This window comes from Falco peregrinus, chromosome 7, assembly GCF_023634155.1.
Source record: "Falco peregrinus isolate bFalPer1 chromosome 7, bFalPer1.pri, whole genome shotgun sequence".
In the NCBI taxonomy this organism is placed as follows: Eukaryota; Metazoa; Chordata; class Aves; order Falconiformes; family Falconidae; genus Falco; species Falco peregrinus.
In genome coordinates, this window is record NC_073727.1 from 12932949 (window position 1) to 12948354 (window position 15406).

General features: G+C 43.9%; 2 protein-coding genes and 1 long non-coding RNA gene across 7 annotated transcripts in view; 2 read left to right on the plus strand and 1 right to left on the minus strand.

Annotated features, from left to right (window-relative positions):
* DYNLT2 (dynein light chain Tctex-type 2) lies at window positions 1–4772 on the plus strand. The gene is given in 4 exon segments (XM_027789084.2): window positions 1–1420; window positions 1423–1499; window positions 2337–2495; window positions 3842–4772. Coding segments are annotated over 4 exon segments (459 nt in total). The 5' UTR covers window positions 1–1293; the 3' UTR covers window positions 3938–4772.
* On the minus strand, window positions 1293–10005 carry LOC129784896 (uncharacterized). Of its 2 annotated transcripts, none has more exons than XR_008748104.1 (2): window positions 9882–10005; window positions 1293–8400 (listed from the first exon to the last, which is right to left on the minus strand). It is a non-coding gene; the product is annotated as an uncharacterized LOC129784896 (long non-coding RNA). The 2 variants fall into 2 exon arrangements; XR_008748105.1 differs by having other exon boundaries at window positions 1293–8395; window positions 9882–9992.
* FAM228B (family with sequence similarity 228 member B) overlaps window positions 9887–15406 on the plus strand; it is a 17948-nt gene continuing 12428 nt past the window's right edge. For all 4 annotated transcript variants that reach the window (XR_008748103.1, XR_008748102.1, XM_055810666.1 and 1 more), the window contains exons 1-3: window positions 9887–10263; window positions 12574–12681; window positions 14770–14871. Coding sequence is in view for 2 of the 4 variants with exons in the window: in XM_055810666.1 (XP_055666641.1) it covers window positions 9916–10263; window positions 12574–12681; window positions 14770–14871 (558 nt within the window). In the remaining 2 variants the exon portion in view is untranslated. The remainder of the gene's footprint in view (window positions 10264–12573; window positions 12682–14769; window positions 14872–15406) is intronic.

A 15406-nucleotide genomic window follows, 5' to 3' on the forward strand; every position in this document is an offset into this window, starting at 1 on the left:
AGGCAAGGGCTGTAGTCTTTAGATAGATCTGAATTTCAGTTAGAAGATAACGAGTGTCCACAGCCGAAGTGCAAATGTGTTTTCTCCTTGTGTTTTTAGTGTAGTGTAAGTACTATTCAGAGTCTGCATTGTTGTCATGGTATCTACAAACATCTGTAGCCAATTTGCGCAAGAACTGTTAACATCACTGCTTTTTAACAGTTATCTAACGGTAACTAACCAGAGGAGAGTAGCTAATGTCCATGGTGTTGACAGGGCTAAAGTGATTTCATAGAGAAGAAACTGCACTGCTTCCCTTACTCTCAAACTCCTCTGACTGAAAGATTTGTGAGCCTGGGTAGTGCATCTTTTCAAATAATTCTCATGGAACTTGTGTATTATCCAGAAGTGTTTGACTTTTTTCCTATACTACTTAGTGTAAGCTTTGCACTGTGGTGTTGTAGCACCTTTGTGATCTTTTCTGCTCTTCTGAGCAGAAACTGATGATTTTCTGTCACCTAAGTTCTAGCTGTAGTGGGAAGTGGAGTGAGGGACTGACGAGTCAGCAAAACTTGGAAGTGGTTAGTTAGGAGTTGTCTGGTGTAGAAGACCACTGTCTGTAGCATTTGTTATGATCTCATTGGTTCCATGTGCTTTTCTGTCTGTCTTGTTTTGTTACTGTTTTACAGTTCTATTCTAAGCCAGCCATGGAGGACAGCAGGTGAGTTGCTGCTTGCATTTGTAGAGGGACAAATTTTGTTATGTACATTGAAGGGAATGATAGTATGCAGACTGGGTGGGGAGAAAACATGGATCCTCAAGAGTTGTGATGACAAATAAAAAGAATTATTACTCTGTTTTTAAGTGCCAAGTAAAATTACAAAGCTTGCAAATTGGAGCATATTTTTATCTCTTTATTAATGAGCAAATTAAGTCATTAATACATAAAATATTTGTTTACTAGCTTCACAAGGAACAAGGACAAGTAATATGATGTAATAAATTAATGGGAACATATATTTTGGGGTTTGTGTATGCTGTTTGAATGAAAAGCTTGAAGTTGTGGTTAACAGTCTTGGACACAGATGTTGATATCTGTGTGTTTTTACCTAGAAAATTCAGTGTATTAAGAGCGCTAGTATGGTGTGTCTGATTAACTGAGTTTCAGATGAAGATACCTATTTCTTTTTTGGTAACGTATTCCTAGACAAATTGTTCTTTTTCCTCTTAGCTGTACACTATAAGTATTATTTAGAGACTATTAAATACTAAAATACTGGCATGTGATGTGGACTTTTTTATTCTTTTGCACAGATGAAAGGAAAAAGTACACAGTCAAATTATGAGGCTTTAAGTATGGCTCCAATGGAAGAAGAGTATTTTACTGATTCGATGAAAGCTAAGCTATTGATGTTCAAAGCTAATAGGGCAAAGATAAAACATCAAATACATACAGACTGGAGTCACATAATAAATTTAAGGATTATTTAGTAAGAGACAAAGCTCAAGTGATACTAATGGTATAGGGGTTTTTTAATTGTAATTTTATTGCAAAAGCAGCTTGTCTTGCAAAGAATATGTTAGTGGAACACTGTACATTGCATAAACTTAACATATGCATAAATCTTTGTGGACTTGTAGTTTTGGCACACAAATGTAGTGTGAATATGCTCTGTTTTGTAAAGTGCAGAAGGCGCTATGCAAGTTCGCCACTGAGCACGTGCTGTTAAGGTTGAGCTGAAGTTTCCTAAACCCATACCTGTTTCTAAATGAAATTGAACTACAACACAGTTAAAAACAATCTAATCTCCCAAACATCCAGTTATCCAAAAAATCTTGACCTTGAATTTGTGGAATTCTACCCTTTCAATTAGTTCCTCTAATGCCCCATGACCTGCAAAAAATACACTTAGTGTCCTTGGTAGACTGACTGCCACCTAGAAAAATTAACAGATTGTTCTCCATCAGTTTTGCTTGAGATAATATGTAGCTGTTAATGACACCTTGCATAGTTACAACCAGCTCTTGTACTTCAGCTGTCTGGAAGGCATGCCTTGAATGTCTGGAACAGGTATTTGTAGTGCTATTTTCCAGTGAACTGAGCCCAAGTGAAGAGAAGAATACACTCCTGATTATTAAATGGAGATTGGCTGAATGTGTTTGTCACTTTTGAAAATTAGATAATACATTTTAGAGTAAAAGTAATGCAACCTTTGCTGTTTGAGAGCATCCATCTATGTTGACTATTCTGCTCATTAGTTCTTCTAATGTTCTTGTGATGAAAATGACTGTAAAAGCTTTTTTGCAAAAGACTAGCAGGATGAAAACTTAAGATCTATCAAAAACAATTTTGAAAGAATAAACTTCAACAAGCCAAATATGATGGAGTTTCTAGTCCTTCCTTGTGTGCTTCAATCTCAGAAGAAATATTAAAGGCTGTGAAGGAATTGGTATTTGATCGTTACAAGTATGTGGTATCCGTACTAATTGTGGAAAAGGCAGGTCAGGCAATAAATGTAAGCAAACACATTACCCGCAATATCTTTTGCAAATTGAAAATAGTTTTTATAACTGTGTGTTATGTAGTAGGCGTTCATCCGCATTCAGCAGCGTAGCTAATTTGAGTTGGTCTTGAAGCCAACTCAAGGTTCTTTATGGAGAGTAATATACCAGGCGATGGGTTAAGGTACTGCTGTGATTCTACCTAACCCTGTGAAGCTGGTTGTCTTTTTTTAATTCAGTAACAGTGGTAAGCAGCCTGTGCTGCTCTTCCCTGTCAATGGGTTATTACTGCTGTGTGCTGTGCCAGTATAGTTACATGTCTGCTGTGAGTTTTCTTTTTCCAATGTACTTTGATATCCAGCTGGGTCATCACATCCAGTGCAAAATGCTGTGCAGTTGTAGTGTGGGGTGACATGGAAAGGTACAGGTGGCAAGGAAAGGGATGGAAACTCTTTCAACTGTAGCTGCTACCAAAGGTGCTTCTGGCACTATAAATTAACATTAGTGATCTGAACTTGGCACACCCAAAAGAAAAGCATTCTTAGACTTTCCTGTGTTGGATATAAATTTGTATGTATTGCAAGCTCCCACTGGCATTCAAAACACTTTTAGGTATCTTGCGGAGCGTCAGAGCGTACTTCTGTTTAGGAGTGTTCATCATCAGCTCTTAAACCTCGATGAAACCATACCTGGTTTTAGCAGGTTACATGAAACAATGTTTGAAGGGTTGTCAGCTTCAGTAATGAAGCTGGTCTGAGGGGCCTGCATCTACCTGCTACTCTGGTGCTGTCTCACAGCATGCTGCCTCAGAAGTTGTACTTTGACAGAGGAGCTGAGGGTTAAAAGAGATTACTGAAATGGTCCGAGTTAACTTTTTCCCCTCTGAGGAATGTGTTTATTCCAGCAGTCAATTCACACATTTTAGCTTTGAAAAGAATTTCATCAGAAAAGCAGAGAGCCCAGTAAACAGTCACAAGTAGACTGGTGGAGTAAGCTGGAGGTGGAGGAGTGGGGGACGTGACACCTTAGTTGTATATGTTCCCAAAACTAGTGTCTATTCACATTGATTTTGAAGGGGTGCTGTTAGAGTACATTAAAGTGCTAACAAGTGAACATCACAGAGAACTGAGTTTTTGCCGTAGAAATTTTTGGATCTGTGGGGGTGGGAGTTTCACTGTGAAGCAAGGATGTGTATTTCAACATCAGACAAGACTTGTTCATTCTCACTGTAATTTTGCAATTGTTATTTCTGCTTGTAACTTTCATAATGCAGTTCTGTCAGCATTTATATAATACTGTGTTCTTTAAACGAACAAAAAACTGTGCAGTATATAGATTCACAGTTTTTTCTTTTCTTTAGGTTGCCAGCAGATGGATCTGGGATGTTCAAAGAGACACTTGGATTTCAGCTAAATGTGAAACTGAAATTAGCTTAAATATAAGGCCCAATTCTTAGATTTAGTAAGTCTTATTAATGCTGCCCTAGGTGGAAACAATCCCTTGAAAACACCCCTGACCTGGAAGGACTATCCTGGTTTGGTTCCATTTCATGCCTGTTTTAACCCAGTGATTAAAAACTCGGTCATGCTCTCAGAAGACTTAACCCAGTGGACATCCTTGAGGTTACTGCTGGAAGCTGTTAGTCCTTATCTATGCCAAACAATACCAAAATGGGAAATTTGCTTGCTCCTCTGTTCATAGCCCAGCATGTAAGTGTCCACCAAAATCATCTGAAGTTAATGTGCTGGCTGTGCATGTCAGTGACAAAGACTTACATTACCTAATCGCTCACAGATCCATCACAACTGCTAAATATGACAGACATGAGGCAGAATCCTGTCTGGAGCACAAGAAGATTGAGGATCTCTAGGCAGTGCAGTGCTGGTACAGTTGTTTTGTGCTCAACCTGTGACGAGACACTAACAAAAGCAGTGGCCAAGAACTAGAGAAAGCAGAACATAACATAAAGTTATGAGGTTGCTCTGATAGTTGAGGCTGAAATGAACATAGGAAAGATCCACAAACATGGGCAATCCAATTCCTTCTTCTTCTGGCCTGTCTGCAGTCAGATTAATTTTGGATAAAAGTGTGAAGAAGTGGAGAGGCTGCAGTGGGCACCAGCCTCTGCCAACCTGGCACCAAGCACAGACCCACCAGCCAAGAACCAAGCTTCTGAGGGTCCAGCAGGCAAGTTTGTTTTAAAACCTGCATTATAGTCTTTATAATCCTGTTCTTGATTCTAGCTTTTTGAATTGTAAAAGCCTTTTGAAAAAGGTCTGATGAAAAATTTATTACTGAGAGTTTTATAGCTCATTCCAGACTAAACAGCTTATGCCCCAAAATACAAAATAATTCCACTTACTTTTGGGCATCTAAAGGAGGAACAAAAGTGAGGAGCACAATGGGCCTACAATTTCATTCCTGTTCAGAGAAAGAAGATGCACATATACACTGATTAAGTTGAATCTTACTAGTTTACAAAATATTCCTTAGAAATACCCTTGAAATGCCTTGGAAATTTCTTAGAATCACCCCTGCAGTGAAAATCAAGGCTATTCTGATAATCTGCAGTTGTGCATTTTATCCATTTGGATGATGTGATAAAATTATTGTATCCTTGATATGAAGTCAGCCATGTATTAGTACATCAGTAAGATGTGTAAGCCTGTTATTTATCTCCCAGACCAAGGCCAATGAAGAATGGTTAATCCTTGCCAGCACCTCCACACAAAAGGAAAACTACATCTCGGATGCAATCAGGATTCTGCTGCTGGTCTGCGAAGGGCTGAGTTTTGCAGTGTTCCTAAATGGACAACAAAGAGCTCGATATCGAGCAGGAGAGGGAAGGAAACAGGCACTTTTGTTAAAGAAGAGGTGATTTGTTACTGTGAGACAAGGAGACTCGCTTCATGATGTCTCAGAATTCACAGGCAGGAAAAGAGACTCCAGCTTTCTCCTAGAGACTAGGATTTCTGTAGAAAGTTTGGAACGCTTAGAGAGCTCATGTGTCTTTGAAGAAGTGGACTGTGAAACAGAGCATCAGAGCTGATGCTCTACAAAAGTGTGCTTAAGACCTCAGCATCAGGTATATGAGGTCAAGAAAATGTGACTGCCAGGGCTCATTTTGTTGAAGGGTAACTAACAGAAAACTTGTGCAGAATGGCCAAGGAAAGAGAGTTCGGTAACCTGTTCATACCTACAGAGGCTGTGGAGCATGACGGGATGTGATGCCTGGAGAAGGTTCAGCTGTGGAGCCATAACAATGCCTGTTCAGTTTTCCAGATTTTTAGGATTTGGTAGTTTGACAGATTGGTTTTTGAAGCTGTTTGCAGGGGCAGAGCTAAACAGTGAGATGCTGGCAGGCAGGCATACAGATAGAGTCATTTCTCTTACCTGGTTTCTCTGCAGCTTCCACGCACACACTGGGATAGATGCCCGCTCTGTAAGTAGCAAGCAGGATGAAAGTCTTTGTCTTCACAACTATCAGGCCTCCATCTGGCTAGATAGTACGGAAAATTGGTAAAAGGTTACAAGGTTCTAAAAAAATACATAGGTATACATATTTGCCTGATAATTTGGGCCAAATACAGGCATTTCTTTGCCAATATACCTATTTTCTTGGGGGAAAAAAAAGGCAAATATTGTCTTAAAGTCTAAGCCAGGATGCAGATAAACAGTGATAATGTTCTGAAGACTGCTGACTATTAAAGCAGGTCAGTCAAATGCTTTATTATATTGCTTGTTCTCACTTCCATTGATTCATGTGCTATTGTACAGCATTTCAAAGAAGTGTTATCCTAGTGCTTGATGTCGTATGCAAAAGCATGATGAACTGATTTCAAGGAGAACATGATGGGTCCTGCACCTGGTGTTAGGGAAATGAATGGTGTTACCCATTCTATTTGTATTAAACAGCTGACACTTGTGTATCCTGCACTGATTTCATTCCACGCCTGCTGGGAAGGTAATACAGAGAAAGAAAGCAGCATGTGAAGGCTTTCTGCTTGTGTTAAGGTATTCATGTAACCAGGCAGCAAGGGAAGGAAGTAGGAAGTCTCCAAATTTCTCAGGATGGCTACAGCTCTTGTCAACGTACATTCTGAAGATACATGGAATGCTCATCTGCATGGACACATTTATAATACGCCTCCTTGAAGCAGAGTCCTCCCCTTCTAACTTGCAGTAAGTTCTTGTAGAAAGTGTAGATAAGGTTTAAAGCACTCTGGTGGCACCTGTGTCAATACAGCACAGTGTAACGGACCAAAAATGCACCAATTTGCAATGATGAACTGCTTTCCACCCTCCCACTGTTTTTGATAGTTCATAAAAATTATGATGTTAAAAAAAAAAAAATCTGCGTGCTTTGAAACTAGACCTAGTTCCTGTACAGTCCACTATATTTTCAAAGTCTTATTTGAAGCTATCTGCTTAGTCTGCCATTACTATCTGCGTAGGCCCATTACTCAGTACCACGTCTCTAGGTAGGCAATGTGCCTGTGGTGACTGGACCCAAGGCAGAGCTCACCCAAGGATGCCAATTTCAAATACTCTTTAAGTCTTCAATGGGAAGTGTAACCTTTAGCCGGTCCAGAGCAGATGACCACACCTCAATGGAGCAGTTTGCACAGGTCAAATCTGTTCATGTCAATGACTTCTTGGGCACAGTGTATGTGTAACTGGCTCACTGGTTTGGCAGATTTATATTTAACTGGTTGGATAAGATGATCCAGTGATCCCTCCTGGCCTGAAATTCTTTCAAGTCAGTGGAGATGGTGATAATTAACACCAGCTGAGGACTTCGCTCTGCACCTCAGCATGTAATCTTTGCTGAAAAGCCAGCAGGCTGGCATCTCTGAAAGCTGTGGTTTATACTTAAGATCATTTATATATTAAAGATTATGTCACTGTTAGCTAGTGGGCTAATGGCTCGCTCTGCTGAAAATCTGTCTCTGGGGATGGGGCTATCTTAACAAGGGCTTCGTCTTCTGAACATTCTTCTGAGTGTGCCAAGGATAGCAGCATGCACCCCTGGAAAAACTTCCTGGAAGTGTTTGAGAGCTGGTATCATGGGGTTTAGGAGAGGAAGTGGTACCACCTTCCAACGACATAAGGGGAGGACTGTGGTGTGGGAAGCATTTCTCAACTTCTAGAAAGTTCACAGACTTTGTCAGAGAGTATTAGTTTTGCCATATAATATGATATGACTAGAAGTGCTTTTATTCTGCTGTTTATCAGCTGATGCACAATGAAAACAGATAAACTACATATATGCCAGCAAATTTAAGGTGCCAGGGAGCAGTTCTGAGTGCTGTCGGGACAGTCTGGCTGGTGTTTTGGCCTGAGCCAGTAAGCACTTTCCCAAACAATTCTGAGGCACAGTCTAAATTTAGAATGGCCCAGGACTGCTCCCCATAGGCAACCTGGTACAGCCACTCTGTTTCGGGGTTATAGTTATGGGCACGGCATATTCCATACCAGCAGGTCTCAGTGCCAGAGAACAGACCTACGTACATGTGCTTCACTGGTGGAGTCATTGAGTGCGGAGTGGTTAAAAAGGACTCCTTGAAAATGCCAGTTAAATGGCATCTTTCTTCTGAAAATCAAAGATGTGACGTTAGCTTCTGAACACAGTAGGTAGGCTGCACGCCTGTAACTCGGTCTCTGAGGTTGAAAGAATCAAGTGTATTTAGTAAAGCGCTGTGCTCCCTGCCTTTTACTGCTACTTTGTGCTCTAGATTCCCAGAGTTTCTACCTCTGCTTCACTTCCCTGGATGCTCTTGGATCTCTTACGTTAGTAAAAGCCATAGGTTGATGCACAGACTTGTCTTTTATGTCAATGATAGCTGCGTTTTCCACATGCTTTGTTCTGATAAGACTGTCATTCAGCAAAGCCTGCAGCTGGTTCATTTTCCTTCTGTTCTGTAAAAAGAAATCGATGTATAAGTGTTCATTCCCCTTCCCATTTATACTGGAAACCAGATCTTCCTCTGTGTGGATTCAGGAGTTTCAGCAGAAGTAATGCTAGGTCTCAGATAAGCAAAATAACAAAACAAAAATCCTGAAAACAGGAGAACAGCAGAATAGACCAGCAGGAAAATGCTTTCTCAGAAAGGACAAAAAGCCTCTCTCTTTCCGAGAGGCTGGGGGTGAGGGAGGTGGGACTATTTTCTCTGGCGGAAGTACACAGGTTCTTGTTCTTGTACTCAGAAAGGAAAAAGCCTTTCTCAGAAAGGACATAGAAATCCAGTTACATTTTTATAGTGTAAGTATTTCTGGGTGCTTTTTTTCCTGGCATTTAATTTTCCTCTCACTGACGAAACTGTCCACAGTGAAAACACTAAGAAATGAGATAAAACTTGCTACAACCAGCAGATCAGAGCAGAAATAGGAGGGCTGGGGGTGCTTCTGGGGCAGGCTTGACACAACCCCAAAATTACTTTCTTTTTAAATGGTCAGCATTAACATGGTTATTGTTAGACCTCTGGGTCGCTGCAACACTGCTGGGGTGCTGCTTGGGAATAAATCTTACGTTTCTCTCATGGGATGGTCTCTCTGGCTGTCTGCATCAGCAACAACAGAAATCAGATGCTGATTAAACCTTCAGAGAATTGTCACCAGGCATCTTCTTTACTTCAGCCCTGCCCAGCCACTAGGTGCTGGCAAAAACTGCAGGCCAGCAATTCTGTCTGTGCCATTGTGTCCGTGCCCCTGACACTAAGCACATGGACATGTGCTCAAATCATAATTAATTAGCAGAAAACTAGTATTTTTATTCTCACTAGAGCAAAGCCATATCACACATCAGGTTTCAGTTTTAGTTTTATGAAATCAGTATGACATGATAATGTATGAAATCTTGTGATGGAATTTAGTAAACTAACTCTGGATAAACCTTGTGGCTTTATTGCTATGTGATCTAAAAGGGTTTATTTTAAACGAGGGTATTGGAAATGGCGTTAATATTGCAATTAGATAAAGCTGCGGCTTGCCAGGCAGCATAGGGGACGGCCTGTTAGAAGGACATCAGACTAGAGCAGTTACTGTTCAGCCTGAGCGATGGGGGGGTGTTCGAATCGCAAAGCAGTGCGGCGAGGCCTGCCGGCGGGGTGACGGCCGCACGCCCGGCCCCACCAGAAGCCTGGCACAGGCCGCGGGGCGGCACGGCGGCGCCAGGCCCTACCGCTGCCCACAGCCCGCCTCGCCGTGCCAGGCGGCGGCCGGGCCGGGGCCCCGCACCCGGGCTGCCTCCCCCTCCCGCCCCGCGCCAGGCGGCTCACGGGGCCGCGCACGGCAGCTCCGCCGCCCGCACAGGCAGCGCCCGGCCCGCTCCGCCCCGGACCACCGCCCCGCTGAGGCGTCGCCAAAGCAACCCGCCCCCTCCCCCCGCTCACCCCCTGCACCTGCGCGCTGCGCCGCGGCTCCGCCACTCTCCCCATGGCGCCCCGCGCGCTGCCGGGGATGCTAGGAGCTGTAGTCTCCCGGCCTGTACGGCATAGACCTGGCGGGGCGCCCGGCCCGGCCCGGCCCGGCCCGGCCCGGCCCTTCCTTTCAGGCTCAGTGCTGGAGGCGGCACGGCCTCTCACCTGCCCTGGAGGCAGCCTGTCCTCGCTCCTGATTGGCTCAGGCACCCAAGCGCTCCTTTTTCTGATTGGTGGGAAGACCACGGAGCCGAGGGGAGGGCGCCCAGGTTTGGGTTGCCATGGCAGGGAAGGACGCTGGTCGGCCTGGCGCGGAGGGATCCGCCCGTGCCTCCGCCCTGCCTCTCCTCAAGGACGGCAGCCAGTGAGTGCTGGCCCTGGAGCCGGGGAGTCGCGTCGCTGTTCCACCGGGCGGCCCCTGCTCTTTCCGAGAGGCTGGGGGTGAGGGAGGTGGGACTATTTTCTCCGGCGGAAGTACACAGGGTGCGTGAGGCTCAGAAACTGCCTAGCAGGCGCCGCCATCTTGCCCGGGGTGGGGGTTATCATGTAGCGAGGCCGTGGCTCCCACCACAGCTGCTTCCCGCCTCCCCTGGGATCTCCCGGAGCCTCGCGGGAGCCGGTGAGGGAGCCCGGAACGGGGGCGGGACGGGAGTGGGGCTGTGCTGCCGGCCCTGGCCGCCCCTCGGCCTGCTGGCACTGGCCTCAGCAAACTGGGTCCCTGCGGCCTGAGGGGGCCCGGCCTCTCCCTCTCACCGGCGTGGCCGCCATCGCACCCTCCCAGGTGGAGGGGTCAGGCCCGTGCCCGTGGGCTCTCCCTATGCGTGCACGTTATCTGTTAGCTTAGCATTTGCACAAGGTTCTGTTCATAGAGCTGCCCTGTTTGCCCTAGAGGCTGATTCTCTCCTCGTGCTTTGGCCTGGCGCCTGAGGGAATTGGAGGAGACCAAGCCCCCGTAAAGGCAGCCGGCTGTGGTTGCAAAGGGTGACATCCGTGTGTGCTGGGGGGATGGTGAACACATGGGCCTACAGGCATGACCCGTATAAGGCTTTCCTCAGAAAGTGGTTTTTGAGAGGACTGAGGCATGTGTGAGGATCTTTACTGTTTGTCACAGAAACGACTGAAATCTGTCTTCTCAAAGCTGCCGCAAACATGCATGTTTGGGCAAAGTCTGTGAAAGGGAGAAATAGTGTGAAATAGGGACAATGGACATCAATTGTGATTGTATGTGTCTGCTCAAGGAATGTGGGTATGGTGACTGGTCACGGGTGTGGTGTCTGGTCACATAGTCACACAGCTTTGAGGAGACACCTACCCTTCTTCCTCTAACAAAGGGGCTATTTATAAAGAGGATGAGAAAAAGATGAGAGACATTCCAATGTTATCTAGAGGGAGGGAGTGCTAAGTGTTCTTGCTGGAGAAGATCAGATGGTCACAAGGACATGAATCGCCTACAAACCTGCAAGACCACCACATTCCAGGCAAAGGACTGATAAGCTAATTAACATACGAAGCGAGAGTAAGCGGGTTTAGGTAATGAATATGTATATGTGTTAATTGAATATTCATTTGTTTTATTGTATAAATGTGAGGTGGTTCGTCACTTCGGGCATGCACGCTTGTGGTGGAGCGATCCCCCGTGCATCTGCGCGCAATAAACATACCTACTTTATAACTTTCGAGTTATAGAGTCTATATTCCGTACGTCATTTTGGTGAGCCAGGCAGGAGGATTTCTGTTCGGCTGAGGGACCAGCTGCGGAGCGGACGCTCCTAGGCGCGCCCTGGGAGATTTCCTCGGAGGAGCCTCCTCTTCTCAGCTGTTCACCCGGGAGCAGAAGAAAAACCCCTGGATTCACGGATAAAACGGTATGTTTAGAAATGGGGTGGCTGGTGAAACGCACGGAGACGTCCAGCACGCAGCGTAGTCCCCAGGAGGAAAGGTACCTTTTTTTACTGAACAGGACTCGTGAAGCAAGAGAAACTGTCTTTAAAAAAATTACAGAGACAAAGCTGTACTGCTGACAGCAAAGTAGGATGCAGATATATCTAGCAAGACATTTTAGGCAGGGTTATTCTCAGAGTTTGATCGTAGAACAGGTGTCCTAATACAGAACAGCCAGCCTGCTCACAGGCTTTAGCATTTGTGGGCTGCTACTGTTAGATTAATTTCAGATCTTGTTTTATCCGCTCAGCATTTGGAAATCCTTTACTGTATTTCTGTGCTAACATGTGATTAAACTTTTAAGACCTGCAAAACAGCTGGTGTCTCATGTAAGTAGGGTCTGCCTTTCCCAACCACAGAGACTTGGCATCTCCTAGCAAGAGTCCAAACAAAACAGAGGGAAAAAAAAGATTAATATTCAGTGGCAACTTGAGTTATGACAACTGGGGGGGGAAAAATATGCAGCTAGAGACTACCACTTGTTGTTTCTTTAAGGCGGATTGCTACAGCAGACACGTTTTCTGTGTTTGCTCTGTTTTGTCTCTTCTCTTATCCATGGTGATGAGAGCAAACATCTCTTTTGTGCTCCCAGAAAGGCTCAGTCTTTCTTTGTAAGATGGATGGAGTCTTAATACTAGTTACAGAAAACAGATGGAAAGGAAGCTAGTGCGGTGGGTTTGTTTGTTTTGTAAGCTTAGAAACTATTAATATATGTATTTTCTTTCATCTTAAGCTTGTCCAGGGATTTACAACATCCCTATCTCAGAAGAACAGAACTGCTTTGAGCGGAGGGAAATCTGCAAAAGATGGCCTGAAGCAGAAGCTCGTGACACCTTTGCAGGTAGGTAGGATATATTGCTCGTAGGAAGGTGTGTTGACTTGTCTTAATACCAAATTTGTAGCACCTCAGGTATCTGGATGTTCTTAAGTCCTCACTGTTTGCCTTTTTATTTTATATCAGAAATTGGTTCAGTGCTAATCGGAGCATGCTTGCTGTTATTTATCTGTGTAGGTAATATAGTGCACGGTGTCCTTTAATTACTCATTGCAGGATGAAGAATAAACTGTGAGAATCCTTTCCCTGCTCCTCAGAGACCATGAGGTCGGGTAGGCTTTACAGCATTCCCTGGAGCTTAGTAGACCTGGGCCGTCTGGAAAAGGGGGAGATCATGTTCAGAGCAGGGGACTTGTCACAGGGAATAACAGCCTCCATGGCAGGCACGACACTGCAGAAGCCACGGGACACGCAGACAAAAAAAATCTTCATTTCCCAATGGAGAGGGGCAGGATACCTGCTTTCCAAACCATGTTGCAGTGTCCCAATTGTAAGCCTCTATTTTACTCTGTGTCTTTTGTCTCCTCTGTATAGAGAAGGCAGGAAATCATGTTAGAGGAAGTGCCCAGTACCCTGCCATAATGCTAAGGCTAGTATTTATTTCTGGTTTTGGAAACTGTCTTACAAGGGCTGAAAAAAATACAGTAGAGGATTCGGATGTTGCGACCTATTCCACTGTGAATCTTTTAGATTTCCTTGTGTCTGGTGAAAGAACAGAATCTCACAAAATCATGCAGGAGGGAAGGAAATCCTTTGATGCCATGTGCGTTACATTGCGTTTTTTTCCTTGCTTTGGTTTGGACTGGATTACATGGCAGAAGTGAGGATTTTCTTTTTATGGAAGCAGGTGGAGTGAAGGACATGAGCTTGCAAGTTTGAGGAAGGAAATTTTCAAAACTTCACTGGGCAAGGCCCTGAGCAATCTTGTTTATGAGGTTAGCTGTTCTTCAAGCAGGTGGGACCGGATGACCTCCAGAGGCCTTTCCAATGTGTGCTTTCCTGTGGTTTCTGACTCTTTCAGTCAGAAAAGACAGGAAAGCATTTCTGTGAGGAGGCAGGAATACAGAGACAAATGTGTCTATCAGTGCATAAGGGCATGGAATATGAAATGAAACGAAGATGTAGATTAAAGACTTCACCTTGAACCAATGGTAAGAGATTTGAATCTGCAGTCTGGAGAGATCAGTTGGGAGTCAGATAGCTTTTAAGAGTTTATGCTGTCCAACTCAGCACTTCAGTGACACTATCTTGTACAAAAAAATGTTGTTCTCTTGTAAGAATACCTAATTTGGAGAGTTGTAGATTCTTTTAAATAGATGTTGCCAAAAATAATTGAAGAACATATTTTTTCATAGCTGAAAGACCTGTCTGAAGAGTGTGGAGGTCAGTGTCTCTGCAGAATTAAGCTTTTCTTTTAGTCCACTCTTTACCTAAGTAATTTTGTGAATATGTCATATTCTGAAAGCAGTGTGTCTCCAGTGAATCTGAAATGAACAGAAGTTTAAATGGAAGATCCTGTAAAGGGCATTTTGCCTCTGTGGTTCTACTGTCTCTTATAAATAGATCCAAATACACTGATGCATGTACAATAATGGAGATAGAATTTCCTGGCTGAAGCTCAGAGTTGGTATGTCAGCACAAGCTTTGTCTCTTAAAACTAACTTTAAAAAACACTAGAATGCAACTTTCCTATGGTGGAATATAGCAGTTATTTGAAACTGACTTCTGTGTAATTGAAAAAGGCACAAAGGGAAGAAGTAAAAGTCAGGAGGTGGAATCTGATTCTGAAATGTTTTCAAAGCTGACAAGCATTCTGGAACAATTTGTGAAACGCTTTGTTCTCTGAAACAAAACGTGCTGTCCATTGCTGATAGAGATGAGGACAGACAGTTGCTATCAGAGGGATAATCTGACTATAAACGTGATACTTCATCTCTCTTTAACTTGCTGTGATAGGAAAATGCTGCTGGTATCAGCATTTCAAATTCCTTTAGAGATTTGTTTTGTTGTTTGGTGGGAATTGTAAGAATGCTAGGTTTTTGCTGTTTATACAATAGTTCTATAAGTTTATGAATTTTTTAATGTTTCTCCCAGACTAGGCTGATATGTAGTGTGAATAACTCAGAAACTCCCTGGCTACCAAGATTTACGTGTCCAAGACTTGTGAGAGAACATGATCAGCAAAGCCCTTGGCAGGTGACTGACTCTTAACATTCCTTCAGCTGTAGATTCTACTGTGAAGAACCAAAGTTCAGGACACATGAAACCAGTACATGTAAGTGGGATCCCAGAGTATTTGAGTGTAATTGAACTCCTGTCTTGGAACTGCCCACCTAATAACACTGAAGTGATCTGGTTGGTCTGTGTGCCAGGACTGCCATCCCTGGCATGTGCCTGCATTCAGTTGTGAGTCCTCCTTGGCAGGAACTTTGTGCTTTAGTCTGTCCCTCCTAGGCATGCTCAGAAATAGGTATTATAGGAAGATGTGTGTGCTCTGTCCTTCCTGTCAGCTTCTTGTAGGCTGAGTCTGTCTAGTGTTCAAGTATTGTATGAATCTTCCAGAGGAATCCCAAAAGTTAGTGCTGGTTAGCAGTGTTAGCACATTCAGAAATTATATTGCAGCCTGTTTTACGTATGCACGAGTAGGCTGCTGACTCAGTAAGCAGCAGCCTGATAGTACAATAGGTGCTTAAACTGTGAGTGGGTGGAATTGGACCTATATCTATATCTT